This window comes from Heloderma suspectum, chromosome 2, assembly GCF_057233095.1.
Source record: "Heloderma suspectum isolate Gila_16-S chromosome 2, 16-S_ref, whole genome shotgun sequence".
In the NCBI taxonomy this organism is placed as follows: Eukaryota; Metazoa; Chordata; class Lepidosauria; order Squamata; family Helodermatidae; genus Heloderma; species Heloderma suspectum.
In genome coordinates, this window is record NC_139459.1 from 218511025 (window position 1) to 218533029 (window position 22005).

The 22005-nt window shown below is 45.3% G+C and overlaps 1 protein-coding gene across 1 annotated transcript in view; it reads left to right on the top strand.

The window, feature by feature from the left end:
* The first annotated feature begins 4601 nt into the window (after positions 1-4601).
* The window catches only part of LOC146354031 (polycystin-1-like), an 84342-nt gene continuing 66938 nt past the window's right edge, over positions 4602-22005 (top strand). The window contains exons 1-5 of the mRNA XM_084829779.1: positions 4602-4692; positions 12220-12352; positions 15246-15317; positions 16303-16374; positions 19725-19894. Of these exons, the coding sequence (XP_084685905.1) occupies positions 4602-4692; positions 12220-12352; positions 15246-15317; positions 16303-16374; positions 19725-19894 (538 nt within the window). The remainder of the gene's footprint in view (positions 4693-12219; positions 12353-15245; positions 15318-16302; positions 16375-19724; positions 19895-22005) is intronic.

The window sequence follows — 22005 nt, forward strand, 5'->3', positions numbered from 1 at the left end:
TGTGTATGTCGTGGAAATTATTCCTTCTCCATGAATTTTGGTTTCTTTTTTTGTTTTCCTTGATTGATATTTGTAATGTTAAATGCAAGAGAAAGAAAATCTGTCAACTGGAAGGGAAAAAAGCCACCTTGACTTTGTGTGTGCGTGTGCTGATTTTCTGTTTTAAATCTTTGTAAAGTCCAGAGCTCGTGGAAGAGCTCAGCTCAGCATGTGACCAGGCCGTCGCTCCTGGTCTTGCAGCCTAGCTTCATGCCATGTTGAGAACTGCAAACTGATTGCCGGAAGCTGGGCGAATGTCAGCAGAATCGGTTGCAGTGTAATTCAGCCCCCCACCCCAGGATAAACTTAGAATATTAACTCTTTCCATGGGTGCAGGTCAGGTGGGGTGTGTATATGTGTGTGGAGACTATGAAGGGGATATAGGGGACCTTTGATGGTTAGATGGGAATTTCCACCTTTCACCAAACACTTTCCTGTAAAGGCAGACAAGTAGTGTCATTTTCATAATAGCCATATAATTGCTCATTTGTTGACTGGGACAGGGGAATGCAATTAGGAACAGCATGGTCAAAGGCAGTGTACAGTTGGAAGTTGTCTGCCTGCCTCTAACTTTCTCTCCCACATGCTCACTGGGGGGGTTGCGGGGGGGGGGTTGTCTGGACAGATGCATGATGGGATCTGCTTCTATTTAAAAAAATATGCTTGTTTTAGCCATATTGGCCTTTAGATGTCTGCTGCAGGGAGGCCTAAAAACATTCATTCATTCTCTCTTGCCTTTTTTTTTTTTTGCTGAATCTAGGCAGAGCAGAGGCTCTTTGTTGCTGTGTATACAGGACCCAGCAGCTTCTGCCGAACTTAATAGGACTTTCTTTACTTATTTTTAAAAAAAGTTTTGCAAACAGACTCCTATGTGTATAAAATGTTATGCGGTAGGCCTGAAGAGCTTCTATTAGCCGGAAAGATTGGCAAGAACTATGACCTAGCATTGGGTATTTAGTCAACTCGAATAAAGACAGCAGGCTGGGTTTCAGAGTGCCCTGAACACTGCCTTTTCCCTATCAAAAAATCCTACAGTTGTCACCTGGTGATACTTGCACGCAATAATGCAAAGGAGTTAGCTGGTGTGTATTCACACTTATTGCTGCAACTATGAGAGCTGTGCATGTAATCATTTTAATTTTTTAACAAACCAAAATGTATTGCTAACCAAGCCCCTGCCATATTCTGTATATGAGTGCATGCAGCCTAGGCCCACCTCTGCAGCAGAACAGTGGTGGGAGGTTTGTGGGGCAAAAGTGCAACCTTGCCTGAAGGTTAAGGCACAGGCCCTCATCCTGCAAGACTATCCTGCCCTAAACGCTGTCCTTGTGTAGTCCGCTATCCAACACCTGCCCCATACTCCAGTTTTCACAATAGGATAATGCAGTATCTGCAGTTGTAAACATGTAGTTCTATATACACTCACTCACATCTCTGCTAAACGTTTATTACAGCATAAGTTTTTATGGACTAGAATCCACTTCATTAGATACATTAGATTCTCTCTCTCTCTCTCTCTCTCTCTGCTTTATGGTTTAAACTGCCCACCCAGGGAAAATTCTGAGTTGTTGAAAGCATCAAGCATTGTGCTGCAGCAGACCAATTCAGTGTTATGCATTCCTAGGAAAAGGGCTGATAGTGTAAGAAAAAAGTACTTAATGTGCAATTCTGGTTGCTTCTGCCCCCCCCCCCCCCCCAAGTACAGCTGGACAGCATGGAAAATGCTAATTAAAATTAGTGGCGGGGGAGGAAGAGAGTACTTGTTGCAGAATGACTTAAGTAGTTTGGGGTTCTTAGGAAAGAAATTGCAGGGGCAACATACAGATTTATAAATACAATAATTTGCAAGTGTCAGTGGAGGTTTCTGATTCCTACTGGCAAATCCCCTTTCCCCCCAGCCTCACCCTGCTTCAGGTATATAAAAAATCAATGGAACTAACTCAGCCCCTTATGTATGGGTCTTTCAAACCCAGCTCTCCTCTATTTTGCTACATCTGGACCAAAGGAACAGGTATCAAGTGCTGATGTAGCAATTTGTTATGTGGCTGGCACAAGTGCATCCTACCTATGTCTTTCTGCTCCTCCAGCAAGAGTATGCATAGGATCCAGAAAATGACTTCCCAGTAGCTCAATGGGCTGGAGAAGCATGTAGCGTGCGCTCGCTCTTGTGTGTGTGCGTGAAAAATCTGGGGTGTCCAACCAATGTGTCCATGGACCCCCCTCAAAGTTTTTTTAAAAATAAATGGGAGGCTGGTATGCTCCAAAGCAAAGTGTTACCCCTCCACAGTCACTTTCATTTGGGTTCAAAAGAGTGGTTTTATATTTTGGAAGTCATGCTTTGCCTCTACCTTGCAGTTAGGTTCTTAGGCAAGCTCCATTTCTTTTAGTCTTACCAGTTTTCCTTCTGGAACATGAGTGATTTGTGACTGGCCATGTCCACCATGGCAGCCATTTTATAAATGGACAAACCATATGAGAATGGCACCATTGTGTATGGATTTGAAACGTTTCTATGCCACCTTTCAATGGAAAAATTCCAGACCTGTTTGTAATACATCACAGAACATAATAAAACAGCAACAATCTGTTAAATTATTGACAACAGGGAGGCAGCGCTAAAAACAATCACAGCAGAAATAGAAATTATATCAGAGGATGAAAACCGAGGAAATAGAAAGCATTTTACCCGGTGCCTAAAAGATATGAATGCAGGTGCCAATCAAGCCTCCCTGGGGAGAGAACTTGGTATGCAATCAAAACGGCCCTCTCCCCTGTTGCCACCTACAGATGGTGGGGAAACCTGGAAGAGGACCTCTAAGGAAGGTCTTTGTGATCAGACAAGTTGAGGTGGAAAAAGATGTTTCCTCTGCTAACCTGGTCCCAGGCCATGTAGGGCTTTAAAAGTAAGCACCAGCAGTTCGGATTTTGCTCAGAAATGGAGTGGAAATCCTAATTAGTAGCCTAGTTTGGGACCAACTGCGGTTTCAAAACAGTCTTTAAAGGCAGCCCCACATACAACACACAGCAGCAGTCTAACTTAGAGGTTACCAGAGCATGGATAACTGCAGCCAAGTTAATATTCGATTCCCTCCTGATAATGGAATCAAGTACAGGTAATAGAATCAGAGCTTTTTTTCTTTACTCAAAACCAGCCAAGGAAGCTTCAGTATTTATAGTGTGAAAAATCCAACAGTATATACTGCATTTGCTGTAGAGATTTGTCATAATTATACAAACACAATCTGCATAATGGCCCCTGTCCCCTTGGAGCACAAAGTGATCATGCCGCATTTTAGTTGGGAAGCAGAAAGCACATTTCGGTTAATGGGGAAATGGTTTATGAGGAGGGAATAAGCCTCTCTAACTTCTTGCATTTCCTGTTCTGGGAGTGGAGACAACAAAACAGGTGCCAGGGAGAATAACTTTAAAAAACTGCCTATTATAACACCAATCCTGGTTCAACCTAAACCGGCAGGCCTGGGAAGCTTAGTGGCTGAACAGGAGAATCTAAACGGCCTAGCCATTTGAAAATGCTAATCACAGGGTGATTAGCTTCTGTCTCAAAAACCACAGGGGGTGGAGAGGTCTCAGGCGGCCCCTCCATGGGTTAAGAATGCCTTTGGATTATTAAAGTGCTGTAATCCCCATGGAGGGGAGGCGGAGGCGGTAGCTAACAGACTGCATTGCAGCATGTATCGGCTCAATAATCTCTCCCTGGCTGGAAAGGTTCCCCAGTGAACTGTTCCCACAAGCTCTTATTTATTTAATACAATTTGTATCCTTCCATCAAACAACTTAAGGCAGCATAAATGTGGTTCCCTTGTGGCCTCCTATCCAGGCACTGGCGAGACCTGGACCTTGGCTTGGGATCCTCTGATTTCCTAATTAGGAAGCAACAGATCCTGAGCACTTGCTTGCTCCCCTGTAGCGCAAAAGGAGTCTACCATGAGATGCACATTTTAAGGCGAGTGCTGGAGCATCTGTTACAGACTGGCAAAACCCTTCTGATATGGATAAATAAGTTGATATCCTGCAACTAAGAGGTGGCATTGTCCGAAGAGACCAACAACACCTGGAGGGCCACAGGTTGCCCACCCCTGGCATATATGAGTGGAGGAAAGGATCTGGTAACGGATAGAAAACAATATGAATGTTGGCAAAGGCACAATTACCTCTTAATATGGTGAATTCTTGGCCATTTAGGAACTTGCCAAAGTTTTGAGTTACCAGTTACAAAAGAACCATGGAACCATGGAAATAACGATGAAGTCTTTGCAATCCAAAAATAGGACAACTCCAGTTTCTGCCATAGAGAAGGCACCAGTGCAAACTCTTTTTGCTAAGTAAAAATAAGGTGGGTAGTATATTGTCACACTGTGCTTTCCAGTTCCAGGGGAGTAGCTATGTTGGTCTTTTGTAGCAAAAGCAACCGTCTCCCCTCCTGTGGTGCCTGGAAGACTAATGTGTTTTTTATGGCTTAAGGTTACTTGAGCCAGAATCCACTTTGTCAGATGCATTCTGACATGCATTTAGAGGGGGGGAATGAATGCATTTCTAGCACGATGAAGAAGGAAAATCAGGATGCAATTGTACAGATTAAGGGATTGAGCTACACAGCGGGGGGCTGCTTCATAATGTCTCACGCATCAGAAAGTAAATGGACTGTAATGTGGGACTAAAGCTTCTCGATCTAGACATTAGGTCTCCTGGGGTGGAAAGGGGCTCAGCCCTTAGCCCAAGAATGCAGTGGAATGAGGGGATGCCTCTTGACTTCCTTTCATATAAGTGCATGGCTGCCAATCACATTCCCTGTCCCTCCATGTACATCCAGACCGGATATTTTTCATTATGAATAAAATAATGGCCACACAAATTGTTCTGTGATACACAGCGTGCTCTGTAGACTTACCCCAGGCTGGGACAACAAGCAGATTTAAATTGCTGTTCACTGAAGAAATGGGCCCTACCAAGTTGTCCATCCTAACAGAAACTGGACTCGGGACTGGAGATGATGAGGTCTGGCAAATGTGCAATGTGGAAAGGGAGCTTGAGAAGCAGGGGGGTGGGGGTTGGGGAGGGCTGGTCTGGAGCTAGCTGTTGCTCAATCCGTCCAAAGGCTGTTGGCCTTCCCCTTTCCACTGCTAGGGTGGCCAGGTGTCCTACTGCCTGTTTTAAGGGCTGCAGAGGACTATCTTCTAGTTTGAAGGCATCCTCTAGTGGAAGGGCTGTCCAGTCCAAGTCCAGTTTAAACAGAAAGAACCATCCAAAGGGAGCTGGGCCTTGAAGTTGCCCATCAACAGCCCATGGGCAGCAGGCTGAGCAAGGAACCCAGGTCACCTGGTCACAGCCTTCCCCACTAGGGTGAGATGTGCTGTATTTCTATTTAAATTGTAGTGCTTTCTGTATTTGCATATATACATATAAATTAGTATATGCAAACATTATGCAAATTGCTATCCTCTTTTGTCCTTTTTGGTGATGCGTACAGGGTCACCTTGTTTGCAAACTGCAAATCAGCCTTTAAGCAGCTTGTTCTTGGCAGGGGATGGTGACTGAACTAGGTTTGCAAAAGGCAGGTGGGAGATGCATCTTGTTCCATGGCTGCCACCTTGTGGCACATCACGGGCACAAGTGACCATAGCATATGTATAGACAGAAGAAATATCACTCTGCACAGTGCTGCCTGTGTAGCATAAGTGGGTCACCCAACTAAATCCTTCTCTCGAAGAGCACTCTGCTGGAAGGTGTAGGTGAGCATCACCAAATCCCCGCAAGCTGACACTGCTGAATTAACAGGTCTTAACTGCAGGTTCTCTCAGGCATGTGTAAAATGGATGAGGTGGGTGAGGAAAGGCTTCTAGTTTGGAAGACTCAGGGATTTTATTTTCATAATCATCTCTCTGGCCATTAGTAACTTAGCCAGCTTTTAGCATTTGGGCATGTGTGAAGAGATGAAATAAGGAAGCTTAGGTGGTTCCAAAATAGTAGGTTGTAGGAGCTTAGTCTATCCCCAGATCTCACAGGTTGCCAACTGTGAGATCGGGGGGTAATATAAGATAAGGACTTCTTAGGGGGTTCACATCTGGGTCAGGCTGTAGCTCAGTGGTAGAGCACCTGCTTTGCATTCAGAAGATCCCGGTTCAATCTCCAGCAACTCCAGGTAGGGCAGGAAAAATTCCTGCCTGAAACCCTGGGGAGCCATTGCTGCCAGTCAGGGTCAACAATACTGGGCTTGATGAGCCAACGGTCTGACTCAGTAGAAGGCAGTACTCTGGTTCCTAATTAACACGTGGACCCTATTCAGCCTGGGACAAAAGACAGTCCCTTATCCTCTAGTTTGCAGTGGTTTGGGCTTGTTCTTTACATAACCGGGCTTCTGTTTCTGCAGTCTGCTACTTTAGTTTAGTGGGAATGTACAATTCTGTATTTCTCCATGATATTAAAAAGAAACCTAGAAATAATCTGGAAAGAAAGGATATGAATTTACCAATCATGTAGGGTTTTGCCATGGAAGGTGTCTTTTTTTCCTCCTTTTTTTGTGCACATTAGTTGGTCAGCTGTGGAGGGACATATGGAAGAAAGTTAAAACCAGAAAGCTGTTCTGCAAATTTAAACAAAATCATTTTAAATTAATTTCAAGGGCAAAAGAGATAGAGGCTTTCTTTTTCCTGGTACAAAACAGAGATAGATTACTTATTCCTACTCAAATGATAACCAAAGCCTTGTTTAGAGTGACCAGTAGTTTACCTGCAACTTTGTGCTGAGTTAAAATTAATAATTTGGCCTCTGGGTGTCACCACAGGCTGTGTTTGGCCTTTAAGTGGTATCAATTTGAAGCAGTTCAAATTTATTTTAGTCAAAAATGGAGGGCAACCAGGCTAGGTGGGGGTGGGGGATTGGATTCAGGAAGGATCCTTCTGTGAGAGGGAGTTTTCCGCTCTCAGAAGGTGCCTCCACCCAATTTTGGAGGACCACTTCCCTCACATATACACCAGAGCTCACCCCATTCAGCAGGGTCTCCTGACTCTCCGTGTAGCATTTCCAGGGGGCTGGATCCATCCCAGCATGAACTTTCTACTGAATAGGTGAAGTCTAGATTTGCTTGTATGTCAACTTCAGCCTTAAAGGAAAGGTTATTAACAGAGTAATACCATAGTCCTATGTATGTTTACTCAGAAGTAAGTCAAGTTGTGTTTAAGGAGCTTATTTCCCAGGTAATTGTACAAAGGATTACAATGTAAGAAATGTTTTAAACAAGTGAATGATCACCAATTAGATGGCAATTGCTTACTGCCAAAGCAGGTGGTAGAATGTAGACACACACACATATGCACACATCCTGTGTGGCGATGACTGACCATCTACATATGGATGCATCTATCCATAGTATTGGGTTCACATATATCCTTTCCATCACAAGAACAAGGATGCCACAGGAGCCTCAGGGAATACTAGGAAATGTCTCCTTTCCCTTTCTCCTTCTTTCCCTCTACGACACAGCCCATGGCAGTAGAAACACTTGTTTTGTGGGCTCTAATATCCTCAGATCAGCCCAATCCTCGTGGGGATTGCAAGTGTCAGGTGCAATGGAAATGAATTGGTGTGACTCCTGACATCCCTCAAAGAAAACAACCCCTGTGAATGGAAGCACTCTTATGCTATGCATACTTCCTTGGGAGCAGGTCCCATTGAAACCAGTGAGATTTAATTTGAAGTCAACATGCATAAGGTTGGGCTGCTAGAGAGTGGTTGCCAACCCTTTGACTTCATTCCCAGCTGTAAAAATGACACCCCGTAAACCAGCCTTCCCCAACCTGGTGCCCTTCATATGGTTGGGACATCAACTCCCATCAGCCCCAGCCTTCGTGGCTAATGGTCAGGAATTCTGAGAGCTGTAGTCCAAAACATCTGGAGGGCACCAAATTGTGGGAGGCTACCCTAAACGTTTTGAAGCTATTTATTCTACCAGTTGCACTTAAAGTACATGTTAGCTAAGAAGAAGCCCACAGTGCAATCCTATTCATGTCTAATCCGAAGCAAGTCCCATTGAATTAAGTGAAACATACTCCCAGGAAAGTGTGCATAGGATTGCAGCCAGGATCCTGGTTGCACACCAGAAAGCTCTTCCATCGAGTTCATCTTTTCAAATTTCCAAGCCTCTTCCATTCCAGTTCTACATATCGAAAGCTGTTTATTTGCTTGTTATACGGGGAGAGACGCAAGCAGGGGAGGGAATGCTAACCTATGCCTCTCTCGTAACTATTGCTGGCTGGTAGAGAAAGGAGTTGGTGGACAAAGCATTTAGGAGTTTCTCAGAGCCCCTGCTGTGTGTGCACGGGATAAGAGGGAGGGCTGATAGAAAGTAGCCCGCAGTTGTGTTAGAAAGCTTTTGGCTCAGGCACTGCACAGCTCCAGCCAGGATGAAGACGCATAAGGAACACCTCCTTGAGGAGTCGGTTACGGATCTTTTCTAAAGCAATCAGGCCAGCTCCACTAAGTGGCTGAGCCAAGTCTAGAGTGAGGATCCAGGGCAGGCGTCTTCTTGGAAGACCTTTTTTGCTAGAGCGTTAGGACAACTCTCCAAAGGAATGCCCAGGAGACTTCAGGGACTTAACGACAGGATGGACATAGCGCCATAGGACTGGGGATGGTGGATGACAAGAGCTGGGGAAGGGAGGTGAGATGAAAATCAAAGAGGAGAAGGCTTCATAAGGAGAATTCTGAGGAACCTGTGAAAGCTGCCTCCAGCTTTCTACAGGGGAAGCAGGTGAGGGAGATTGTAAACAGGTGGTTTAATAGCTAGCTTGGTGTCAGGATACATCACAGGTTCTGCTTAACCTAAGTACACATGGGGGCATCCCTGGAGTTTAAGAACTCATGAACAGACAACAGAACAATGCAAATGGTCTGGAGGAAGGCAATCTTCATTGATTTGCTTTGTGTATTAATGATGTACAGTTTGTTTCCTTGTTTGACATGGGGTTATTCCAGGTGGCAAAAAATCCCCTGATGGCAACATGATCTGTGCTGCTCAGTCTTTTGCAGAAAAGGCTGGGATGTGAAACTGCTGGGCCTATGCTAAACAGAGATCAGGCTTTTGTAGATAACCAGAAATCAAATGGATTTGGGTATGAAGAAGTATGTTCCTAGGCAGCTCCCATGCTTTGGCATGGTATTTCCAGTGAACTCAGTGAGACCTAGTCAACTTCCCCTCCTGTCTCTTATCTTCTGTTTCCATTTCAAAGCAGGGAGCGAGATTGTCACCGATTAAATATATTGGTGTGGTGTAGTGCTGTGGCAAATCCAATTGGCAAAAAATTGAAAATAAGAATGTAGCAAAGCTCATTCAAGCCCAATAACTAGGCAGCTACCTCCATACTGTGTCAGTCCAGGGGGCGGAGACAGACTAGCAGCCTTTCTCCTAGATATTACTGACAGATCAGATGAAAGCTAAGAGACATATTGCTTACTTTGCCATTCTGCTTCGTTCATTAGTAATCTTCAAATACGAAGAACAGGACAAAGAGCTTGGCCTGAGGAAGCATCAAGGCCTTTTGTTTGCATTGTGGATTAAGACAGAAGATTATACTACACTTTTGAAACTGTAGCCTTGCCAGGAAATGGTGTTCCTTTCCTTTTTTTTTTGCCCACTATGGGTTTGCACTGTTTTAATGAACTAAGTACACCCTCGCTATCCAAAGGAGCGGTTGCTAGTAGGTCTGGCTACAGGGGCATCTTCTGTCATTCCAGTACTACTTTCCTTTATGGGACACTGTTGCTTTGCATCCTCAGCAAAGTAGGTGAAACATCAATGTTTGTAGGAGGAGACAGGCCATCAAGATCAGCATCAGGAAGAGGAGAAACAGGACTGAAGGCGAAACCACTAAAGGAATGGTGGCCAGGATGGGGCAAGGCAGATTCGTGGAAGAGTGGAAGGAGCCATGGGCTGTGGGGAAAGGAAGGGATCCAAGCCACAGAGGGGCTTGGAGGAAAGAAGAGGGCGGCCACATCACTGATCAGAACCAGATGCCAATATGAGAAGGAAGAGGGCTTGGTGTCCCTTCTGTGCCCAGCAAGGTGTGCCTGCAAGTTCACAGTTGTGAACTGCTCTCATCTGGGCCTGCGGAACATTCCTATGGAGGATGCCTGCTCACTGAACAAAACCATCCTGTAAGTAAGCTGCTGGGGTGCTTTCCTTCCTGCAGGATCTAACACGGGGAGATGGGAGGGATGCTACTTTCTTGGTGGTGGTGGTGGTGATTATTAATTGGATTTCTTAGTCACCTTTCTCTTAAAAAAAAAAAGATTCAAAGTGATGTACAACAAGATGAAAATATGCAAAATTTAAAACAGCTGAAAACAATTTCCACTAAAATTCCACAACCCCATAAACAGCAGTGACAACCAAATAATTCAACTGATTAATTAAAGAGCCCACCAAATGCCTGGGAATAAAGGAAAGGCTTAACCTGGGGCCGAAATGTGACAATGTTGGCGCCATGTGGGCCTTGCAGGGAAGAGCGCAGTCCCCCACCCCCCGAAAGGTATGCCTATGAAGGGAAGATGCTGAGCCATGTTTGCTGCTGTGTACTGCCATTTCATGGGAATAAGCGTTACTGGAATGTTCTGGTCAAATTTAAGTGACACCGGGAACTCGCACAAGAATGCTCACTCCTCGAATTGCAAAGCATGGACTGACCCCTGATCTCCTGAGCAAAGGCATGGAGAACTTGGGGAAATGGACAAGAAACAGCTGTGATTTAGACAAATGATCACCAGACGCCCATTATCAAAAGACTGCACAAAGCTCCACTGTGTACTTCACTCAGCATTGTAGCCGTAAAACCATGCCAGAACCAAAGTCAAGGGAGGTGCTCAATACAGTGATAATGTCAGATGCTGCATGATGTACAGTTATGGTTACCCACAGAATCCATTCAAAACAGAACTTTCAGTCTACACGTCTGAGGTTCCTTTAAGGCAAGTGTGTGTGGTTAAAAATTGCTGATTCACACGCCCATATTGCTTCAGTGTATTCTCTTTTTTCCTCTGCACTGCCATCTCTTCCTATTTTTAATATGATACAGGCATCAGACATTCTCACACATCCATACTACTATCAGTCTATATGCACACAGAAGAAAATCTGGGGTCCATATATTAATAACAGGAAGACATGGCAGCACCAATGGGAGCAGCAAAATCTGGTGGGCTAGGCAAATTTCCCAACAGTAAGTGGATTTCACACCAGAGTTCCACTTGGAGGCTTCACAAATCCTTACTAATAATCCTTAACATTTCTTATCCTCATGCCAACCTCGTAACTTAGGTCCTCATTCATATGTTATTCCCATTTTGAAGATGGTTAACTGAAGGTGATACTCAGTGACTTCTCTCAGTGGCCCCATGTGTGGAATGCCCTTCCCAGGGAGATCTGCCTGGCATCTTTATTGTATACATTAAGACACCAGGCTAAGACCTTCCTCTTCTGGCAGACATTTAATATTTCATCTTTAATTGGCTGTCGTTATTTTCCATTTTAATGTTGGCTCTAATATAACTTTTAAAATTGTTTTGGTATTATTCTGTTGGTTGGTATTTTACTGTTTGGTGGTTTTATGATTGTAAAGCATGCCAAGGGCATTGGTCAGCTATGTGGTATATAAATCTAATGAATGAATGAATAAATAAATAAAATTATATCCAATGGCTCTTACTCCCATCGGAGGGCACAATCCTATCGGGATAGGCGGCCACCTCCGGACTCGGAGGTGACCGCCTATCCAATGCACGGCAGGAGAAGCATGGAGGGGATTGTCCCCTCCATGCTTCAGCCGCCCTGCTTTCACAGCTAGACAGCCAATTTCAGCTGTCTAGGCGGGAAGGAGGAGCGGGGCGGGCGGATGCTGGACAATGCATAGGAAGCATCAGACCGGCACTCCCGCACTCCCCAGCCCGCCCCCAGGAATGCCCCATTTTCGCCACTCCACACTCCTCTTCCAAGCGTGGGGCCATTCTGCGTTGCCTACAAGGCAGCGTGGGAGGGGGTGGAGGTCAGTTCTCAGGGAACTGACCTCGGAGCACAGGCAGCCATAAGATTGCGCTCTAAGTGTGTTTAGGATTGCAGACTGTGTTCAAATAAATTCTGAGCCTCTGATGAAATTTTATATTGTAAATTAGCTTCTGCCCATGATGGAACACAAGTTCCAGTGGCTCATTCAGGGCAGGACTTTGTGGAAGAAATCCAGGGCTCCACCCAACAGAATGAGCAGGAGCCCACAAACGTAGCAGAGCTAGCTTACCGCATCTTGAAGTAAGTGAAGTAATACACATTACCACCTAAAGAGCACCCCCCCCTTGTAAGATCATGAAGTCCAGTGGGGTGAGCTGTAAGTAGGGTAGCCAGGGCCAGCATCAAGGGTGGGCATGGTCGGGCACTTGCCAAGGGCCCACACCCCAGCAGGTGCCCCCTGACAAGAACCCCCTGGCGTTGCTCCCCCTCTTCACCATTGCAACCTGCTTGTTCACATGCCTTTCACTTTGGCCCAGGCAATGACAGTGGTGAGAAGGAGGAGCAGTAGATGTCACTGCTGACTTTCCCAAAGGCTCTTTGCCTGCTAAGCAAGCAAGTGGTAGAAGTGATGAGAAAGAGGATGAAGAGCAATAGCAGCTGGTGACCGTGGCAGTGAGAAGGTAGATTCACTGAGGGAGGGGGCTCCTGGGGGGTGTCTTGCCCATGGGCCCTCCGAAACCTGAGCGTAGCAGTGTGTCTTACTTTTCAGAGGACGCTCCTCTACTGAAGGTGTCCTCTCTTTGAAAGGCTGCCCAGTCCAAGTCCCATTTAAAGAGAAAGAACCATCACAAGGGGGGGGGGGTGTCTCAAAGTTGCCTATCAACACTAACCACTTGACAGCAGACTGAGCAGGCACACAGGTCACCTGCTCACAGCCTTCCCCATTAGGGTGAGATGTCTTTCTAATTCAATTTACAATATAGCAATCATTTCTAAATGTTCATCTATACATAGAAATCAGCCTGTGCAATTTTTATGCAAATCAGTGCCCTCTTTTTGAGGGGGATGCATACGTGGCCACCTTAAGCTGTAAGAGCGTTAAGTCCAGAATCCAAAATTACCTAGGTGCACCACGGACTAGTTCCTCTTTCTGAAACTCTTCCTGTGAACACTAGTAAAAAAAACAACAACGATGGCTGTGGAGGGCAGATGTTTTGCTCCTTAGTACGTGCAAAGGAATGCATCCAGCTAATTCCTGATTAGCACTTTATTTATTTTTGCCCATCCCCTACACACAAAAAATGTAGTTGGCAGCTAGATGGGCATATAGTATTCCAAGACCTGCGTCTGTGATTTCAGGGTACAGCCAGCAGACTATGACTGGATACAGCAGTCTGCAGAAAGGCCTCTGAAGTTGATAGAAATAGTACTATGTATCATTTGTGTAGCACTTTTTTGAGTGTCCAGTCCATTGCACCTACATGCAGTAATCCTCATGACAATCCTGTAAATCAGATTAGCATTATTATCCTCATGCTATAGACTGGGTGGGGGTGGGGGTGGGGGTGGGGGTGGGAGGGACACGGAGGCTGATGTTGGCTTGCCTACGGTCACCTACCCAATTCATGGCTTTGAGGTGAGAACTGAACCAGGGACATCACAGGTCACGCTCTTAGTCCCCTTGGTACACCAGCTCTCAGACTGGGAACAATCAAATAAAATCTGTGCACAGTGTCAGAGGAAAGAGACCATAGCTCAGTGGTGCAGCACATGCTTTGCACACAAGAAGGTCCCTGGCATTATCTAGTTAAAATCAGTGGCAGGGATACAGTGCCAGCACTTTTTTTTCATTAGCAGGGATGCTGATGTCATCTGCCTCCCTTCCCAGAATTCCCTGTTCCCTCTGAGCTTGTCTGCAATCTCACAGTAGCTGGGGGCAGGGGGATTAATTTTCCCAGCCGCAATATATTGTTCCCTGTTGGAATGCAAAGTACGTTGGGGTGGCTCGGCCTGGAGTGGGCAATTAAGACCCATGAGCTTTGCTAAAGACCTGCTGCTGGTGGAGAGGAAAACCGCTAGAACTGGTTTGTTGATATGGATCAACTCAGCTGCCTGCAGTTTTGGACCCTCCTTGGGGGTGTGGCTATGGGGACTGTCGTGATGAGTGCCTTCAGTTCAAAATTGGCCACTACACCACTGCTAAAAAAGGATCAAATAGCAGGGTAAGACCATCTGCCTGGGACCCTGCAGAACTGCTATCAGTCAGAATAGTCAATAGTGAGTATATAATTTGCCTATGACAGGCCTAGTTCTTATAGGTTGATTTTAGACAGGTCTGGTGTCTGTCTGTGTGCTTGAGCTGAAGAAATAAAAACGTGGATACAAGGCAAGTGCCCAAATTAAGAATTCAGCTTTTAGTTCAGCTTTAAAAACCACTTTTAAAACCAGAGTGTAAATCTAGAATATGCACATTGAACCAGGCCCATAGTGACTCAGCCCCTTGAATTCCTAGAGGAACTCCAACTACATCAAAAACAGAACTGCCAATTTCATACCACCCTTATACAAGCCCGTGGTGTAACCACACTTGGAATGCTGTGTGTACAATTCTGATTGCCACACCTCAACAAGGATATTGAGAGCTGGAAAAGGTGCAGACAAAGGCAACCAAAATGATCAAGGGGTTGGAGCAACTCCCCTGTGAAGAATGGTTACAACAGCAAGGCAAAGAGGGGGGTAGGGCTGATAGAGCTGTATGAAATTATCATGGCTTACTTGTCTCCCTGTCTCATAATACTTGAATCCATGGTCATCCAATGAAGTTGAATGCTGGTAGATTCAGGACATTTTTAAAAGCACCTCTTCACATAGTGCATCATTTAACTATGGAATTCTGCACCAGCAGATGTAGTGATGGCCACCAACCTGGATGGCTTCAAAAGGGGATTACACAAAGTCCGGTAGGATAGGGCTACCCATGGCTACACATTACCTCCCATATCAGAGACAGTATGCCTCTCAATATCAGTTGCTGGGAAACATGGGTGGGAAGGTGCTGTTGCACTCATGTCCCGCTTTTGGGCTTCCTATAAATATCTTGTTGGCCACTACGGAAACAGAATGAGGTCTTTGGTCTGATCCAGCAGGGTTCTTCTTGTGTTCTTCTGAATGTAACTCTTTGTTTTGAATACAGTGACCTCTCTCATAATCCCCTGAGCATAGTCCGAACAGGGGAGCTTGCTGAATACCCCAACATTCAAGTGTTGTAAGTACATCCTTGCACACAACTTCTCCAGCCTAGTGCTATTAATCACATGCCACTCCAGTTTGACTCAAAGTGACATCACCAGTTTAGGAGAATTTGGCTAGAAATCCAAGATTACTGTCCCATCCTGATAATAAGAATACAGTGATCATAAATACCCAGGAAGTATATATTTTACACACAATAAACATTTGTTTACTTTCCACATTCTATAATCATAGTATTTTTTGCTGTGAAAATGTAGCAGGGAAGTGGTCTTCCAGGATTTACAGGTGGCAGAATTTACTATTCCGTTTTATGAAGCCTTTTTCAGTGCTAGAAGGTATACATCTTCCCTTTTCCTAAAAGGAGTGGGCTACACTCACCACCTTCCATTGCATGCAGACAAAAAGTGTGCATTTAAATGTATTCATGCAGGGATCTCTTTTTGTGATTAGGAAACTTTAAAAGAAGTTAACATTTTATTGAGAACTGTTCTTTTTGACAACACATGAAACATCCTTCCCCACTTCATGGTCCCTGTACCTTTATTTTTCCCATACCTTAACACAAGGTTAGGTGACCTGGTGCCCTCCAGATGTTTTGGATGACAACTCCTATCATCCCTAACCATTGACTATTGGGGTAGATGGGCATTGTACTCCGAAACATCTGGAAGGCACCGGGCTGCCTAACCCTGCTTTAATATATAAGGCACTTACCTGTCAACATTCAAAAGTTGCAGATGTACTACAAGGTCAAACACTGGCAGATAAGATGCCATTCAGGGTATGCAGTAATTAATATATTTTAACACCCCGACATCTCCTTTGCAACAATGATGCAATGACAAAACAACCAATCTCTTTTGGAGCTTAACTGCACTCACTCAATGCCTGGCATCGAAGCTTACTGATTATCCTTTCACTAGCACCACACCAATTCTCCCTGACACTTCGTATGACCCCTGAATTTTCTGTCTGAATTTCTTGTCTCAATTCTCCAGGGATCTGAGCTTCAACTGCATCCACACCAGCAAGGAAGGAGCTTTCCACTACCTGAGCAAATTGAGGACTCTGTACGTTTGTCAACTATTTCTCTCCATTCTACTCCCTGGCAGATTTTCTCTGTTAATGTATCCCTTTCCTCTACCCCTTATACCAGGGATGCAGAACCTCAGGTCTGGGGGCCAAATCTGGCCCTCTGGGGTTCCCCAGATGGCCACACCCCCTTCCCCTGGTCCCACTCCCTTTACCCCGACCACTGACGCCAGCTTTTGTGCAGTTTTGTCCCCATTCTAAGAGTTTGAAATGCCTCTCCTAAGGCTCGGTTACTGGCAGTAAGAGCTTTCAGCTGAAATACGCTGGTATGTTTGGTATTTTTGGCCCCGCACCTTTTGCCTTTGGCTCTGCCCACCACCGGAATGCAGCCCCCAAGAGCTTCTCCAAAATTGAATTCAGCCCTGAGATTTCTGCACCCCTGCCTTACACCAGTCCTCCCCATGAAAGTGTGGGGTGTGACTGTGTGTGAAGTGTGTGTGAGCGAGCGAGAGTGTGTGTATGTACTGTATGTGTAAATGGGGGGGAGCTGTGAGATGTGTCTGACTGTGTGTGACGGGTGTGTGGATTTGTGTGGAAGGGTAAGGGGACACTGGCCCGGGCCATGATCATGGCCAGTCCAGGCCCTGCCCACTACAAGCTCCAGCCAATCAGCACGCAGCCCCTGACCCACCATCCACCACCACCACATGTGGCCCTCAAGGGCAAAAGGTTGCTCATCCCGCTATAGAGTATGGGTGTAATATGTCAGGGTGGAAACTGAGCCCATAGAGCCCCGGAGCAGTTCTGATTCTGAAGAAGAACAGCAATCCATGGGAGAGGAGCTCACTCATCTCTCACAAGCACAGCAACTGGCAGAGATTCCTCCTGCCAGCATCCCTGGGAGAGATAGTGACCCTGGCAGTGAGAGAGTGCTGGAGGGGGGCTTGCTGGACGCTCGGCGCAGATGCAGGGAGCGGCGCCAGATGGAGGGTGCCAAGAGGAGGTGCTCTGCTTGCTTGGCGCGCAAACAACAGTCGCATCCCAAGGACCCAAGGGAAAGAGGGAGGATCTCTCCCTAGCCCATAAGTTCAGGGTCTTCCCGTGATTCTCCTTCAAACGGGGACCAACTGCCTAACCTGGAGCATAGATCTGCTATCTTTCCCCAGTGCTGTTCCTTGCTTAGTCGCTAGTGATTAGTATCTGAAAGAGTCATAAAGTAATAAAGGAATAAAGCCACGGAAAGAATCCTCGTTGTCTGTGTCCTGAGTTGGCTATTGGAGGGGACTGCAAGAGGCAGCTAGGGCACGCCTGACAGCATTACAGAAATATGTGAAGGAGATGTTCCCCCCCACCCCGGGATCAGAAGTGCTTTGCTTTGCTTTGCTTGTTCTCTTCCATCTTGGAGAGGTAGAGAGTTAAAGAGGCAGCCAGCTGCCAGCTATTTCTTTGCCTTAAGAATAGCTTTGAAGGTGGTGGCCATGGCCTCTTGGTCTGAATTCACTGATTAAAAAAATAAATAGCTCTGTCCATATACTTACAGTGAACTCGTTCTCTGAATGTGGATCCTTATGTAGCCAAAACGGCACAAACCACACTCAGCTATGAGCAGTAGTTCTGTGCGGTCGCAGTAGTAGAAGAAATTACAGTAGTTGCTGTTACCGCTGTAAACATTGTTCCTGGTTTTATTGTTGGCTTTTATTGTTGTTGTTGTTTTTTATGTTTTTATAGCTTTTAATATTTTAACTGTTTTTATGTATTTTATTGCTGTGAGCCGCCTTGGGAGGGCTTCTGCCCTGGAAGGCAGCCAAGAAATATTTTAAACAAAACAATAAATAAATAAATAAATAAATAAATAAATAAATAAATAAATAAAAATAGGAAAACAATATTTAAGGGAAAACCCCTAAGGTTGCAGGTTGGTGGAAGGACAAAAACAGAGCCCAATAAGGACTGAGCATGCTCAGTGGCCACAAAATGCAGACTGTTGGGGATGGGTGAGAGAGAGTGTTTCAACATGAGACGTTTATTGTATGCTCATGATTCCTCACTCACGGTAGTTTGCGGGTGCTTTACAGGATGTCTCCATCCTCCAAGGCCATGCTTTGCAGCCATTATAGCGGGGGAGGGGGGGTCTAATGAAGAAAGTTTGGCATTTCTGTGAATGGCGGTAGGGATGTCAGAGAAATCCGCTGCGGATCCCAATGAGGCCAGATTCCTTTGAATCTGGCCTCTGGATTCTGCGACGGAACGGGGCACTCACCTCTGCCCCCCCCGAATCGGTTGTGAAGCTGGCTCCTCTCCACAGCTGGCTCCATATAGCCAGCAATATGGCCACCATTGCCATGCCATATCGCTGAGGAGGAAGGAATCTGGACGCAAATGGTGTCCAGTATGCCATTTGCGGCCACAGAGCTCTTAGATTAACCTAAATGCAGCCGTAAATGGCTGCATTTAGCTTAAACTAAGGGCTTTACGGCTGCAAATGGTGTCCACTATGCCATTTGCATCCGTGGTTTTTCCCGTGATAGGCTACCCCCACGGGCGGATTCCCCCCCAGAACAGCAGGTAGGGAATCCACTCATCCCTAAATGGTGGCATGAAACCCTAGTGTATTTATGCAGTTCTGCTATACCACATCGCCACCTATTGGTTGTGTAGTGGAACATATAGAAAGGCAGAGAAAGAAAACTCATGGGGAAAAAACATGTGAAAAGGAGCCAATCTTAACTCACAAAGAATCTGGAAGCAGAAGCCTTAGTAAGGTGGTGGGTTAAGAAGTCTTATGTAGAAAACCCAGAATACCTAGGATGGGGGAGCAATGGAATGGAGTATTCTTCAGAAGGTCATGGCTGGCTGGAGAATTCCACACTGCAACACTGAAGTTTTGTTGCAGGTCTCATTAGTACTTGTAGAACAACAAACATATTTTAATCTTGATATTTAATTGTCCAAATAGCTTGTTACTGAGACTTCATATTTTCCTGTTTAGAGGTGGAGATTTGCGTATCTCTCACTGCAGGGTGGAGGATTTCTATATGAGCCCAGGGACATTTTGTGAACATGCCCCCAAATATTTAGTCCTAAATTAGGAATATCCTAACAAAAAAAAAATGCCACCAAGTGACAAACTGATCCATTAATGATAAATCTACAAAATAGTGGATTTATCACCTATTTGGGGCTAATGTAACAAATATAATCATTTATCCCATGGAAACAGGCCCTGAAGGCATGGCACAGATTTTTAGCTATTTTAAATAAAGTTATTTTGAAATGGTATTGAGGTTAGAGGGGCACAGTTAATCAGATAGCCACTTTTCTTTTGGGAAACTGGCTTTCCATACAAGCTAAAGAAGGTGCCTGACTTGCTCATCTGTCATCTCCACAGCAGCCTCATCTCCAACAGCGTCACATACGACTGCTCCTTCCGCTGGCTGACAGCTTGGGCACAAGAGAGGCGAATCCTCATGAGCAATGCAGAATTGCTCCAACGTGTCCTGCCAGCAGCCTCTGGCAGCAATGAATTACTGAGCCTGAACCTCTCAGCACTGACCTGTGGTGAGTGAAGTACCTTTGGGCCAGCTGCCTGAGCTCAGGAGAAGGGAAAACCATGGGTTTGTTGACAGCTTTCAAAGTTCATGTCTTCTCCTTTTGCTTTGGAGCTGCCCACCCATGAAAGCCCTTTGGAGTGTCTCAAGAGTGCCTCATGTACGTAGGTTGATGGAGGAATACATCTAACAAGGGATAGTTTGGATGTCCCCATTGCTAGTTAAGGGAGTTCATTTCAACTAAAGCAGTATGTATCATTGTCTTTCTTCATAGCCTCTGTGACACCCATATTTCATAGAATGACTCAGGATTTTCACTTAGAAATGTCAAGTTGTATTTGCACTAGCACATGTGTGCAGGTCAGTTGCAGGTTCCACCTGCACCATTTAGACTCTCTGCACTGCGCTGTGTGTTGGTTGCATGTCAGATGTACACCTGCTGTCACAAAACCAGCACTGTAATCAACCAATCTATCAGTAAAAACACAGCTAGCGATAAAATTGCAGTGCCGGTGTCTGTTCTGTATCGACTCATCCAGGTGATTATTGCTGGCCAAGGCCCTATCTATATTACACATCTATATAAGTTTTATATTACTTTAACTGTCAGGTTAAAGTTGTAGTTTGGTTGAAGGTGCTGAAAGTTCTAGTAGTTAGAAATACTTACTCTCTTACCTGGCCATAGCTCAGTACTAGGGCAAATGCTCTGCATGCAGAAGGTTCTGACTTCATTCCCTGGCAGTCACCTTGTTATAAAAAAGATCAGGTAGCTGGTGTGATGGGAAAGATCTCTGCTTGAGGGCCTAAGTGCGAGCTTTTCTACATGAGGCTGTTAATCGCTGTATCTGCTTTCGGTTTCGTCACAGAATTGAGATCTGTGCTCTACTCAAAGAGCTTTTTGTCTTTGTGTAGGAATCTGCTTTTCCACTACATAACCTCTAGGTAGAGCTATGCTATAGCAGAATAGCACAAATACACAAGTAGAAATAGCACTTTCAGAAAGAATACCCCATTTTCCCCATTCCCCCACCCCCTGAAAAAACAGAAGCGAAATTGGAGGATCATGACATCGTCTAAAGGACCCCTAAACAACAGTCAGTAAGGAATCACACGCACACAATAAATGCCTCATGGAGAAAAGCTCTACATGTTGAGGGGAGGTTTAACCCTTCTCTTCCCAGCCATGATCCCAATGAAAATTCCTTTTCCCCACCCCTGCAACAAAAGGAGCTTTTTTCTTAGTCTAGCTGCAGCACAGGGGTGAGGTGGGATTTCAGATCTGATGCACTTTTTTGAAACTGTACCTGTCAATTACTTCCAAGAGCTACTATTAAAAAGCATGCTGGAAAACATGCTCCATGTAATCTGTCTCTGTCTCTCTCTGGGTGCTTCCAGACAAAGGGCACCTAGAGCTACCAGTCAAAAGACTGTACAGCTATTCCATCTTTCCCTCCTTAACAGATTTTTTGTGGTAAGAAAAAAAAAAAACGGAAGAAATGGTAGAAAAACACAAGAGGATTACAATGGTCAGATGATGACATCTGGACCCTCTGTAAAATTCAGTGAATGAGGCAGTGTGATTGCACAATAAAAGCCTAGTCTGGAAACACCTTCTGACTCTGTCTCCATATTGCTTGCAAAATAGGGATAATTTGTTTGCCTGCATTGCTGGAATGGTTCAGGAATAGATTGTTAAGTTAGACAAATTCATGGAGGATGAGGCTCTCAATGGCACCTAGTCATAATCACTCTATGTTTCCCCCAGTATCAGAGGCAGCATGGTGGAGGACAACAGTGGGAGAGGGTTATTGCACTTATGTCCTGCTTGTGGGCTTCCGAGAGGCATCTGGCTGGCCACTGTGGGGAACAGGATGCTGAACTAGATAGACCTTTGGTCTGATCCAGCAAGGCTCATTTTATGTTCTTAAGGGAGCAATCCTATCTACATAGGCGGCCACCTCCGAACTCGGAAGCAACCGCCTATCCAAAGCAGGGCAGGAGAAGCATGGAGGGGATCGTTCCCTCCGTGCTCCTCCTGCCTTCTTTTTCTGCTAGACATAGGATTGCTCCCTAAGTGTACCATAAATAAACAGAGCTTTCCAAAGCCCGAAGGAAAACGAA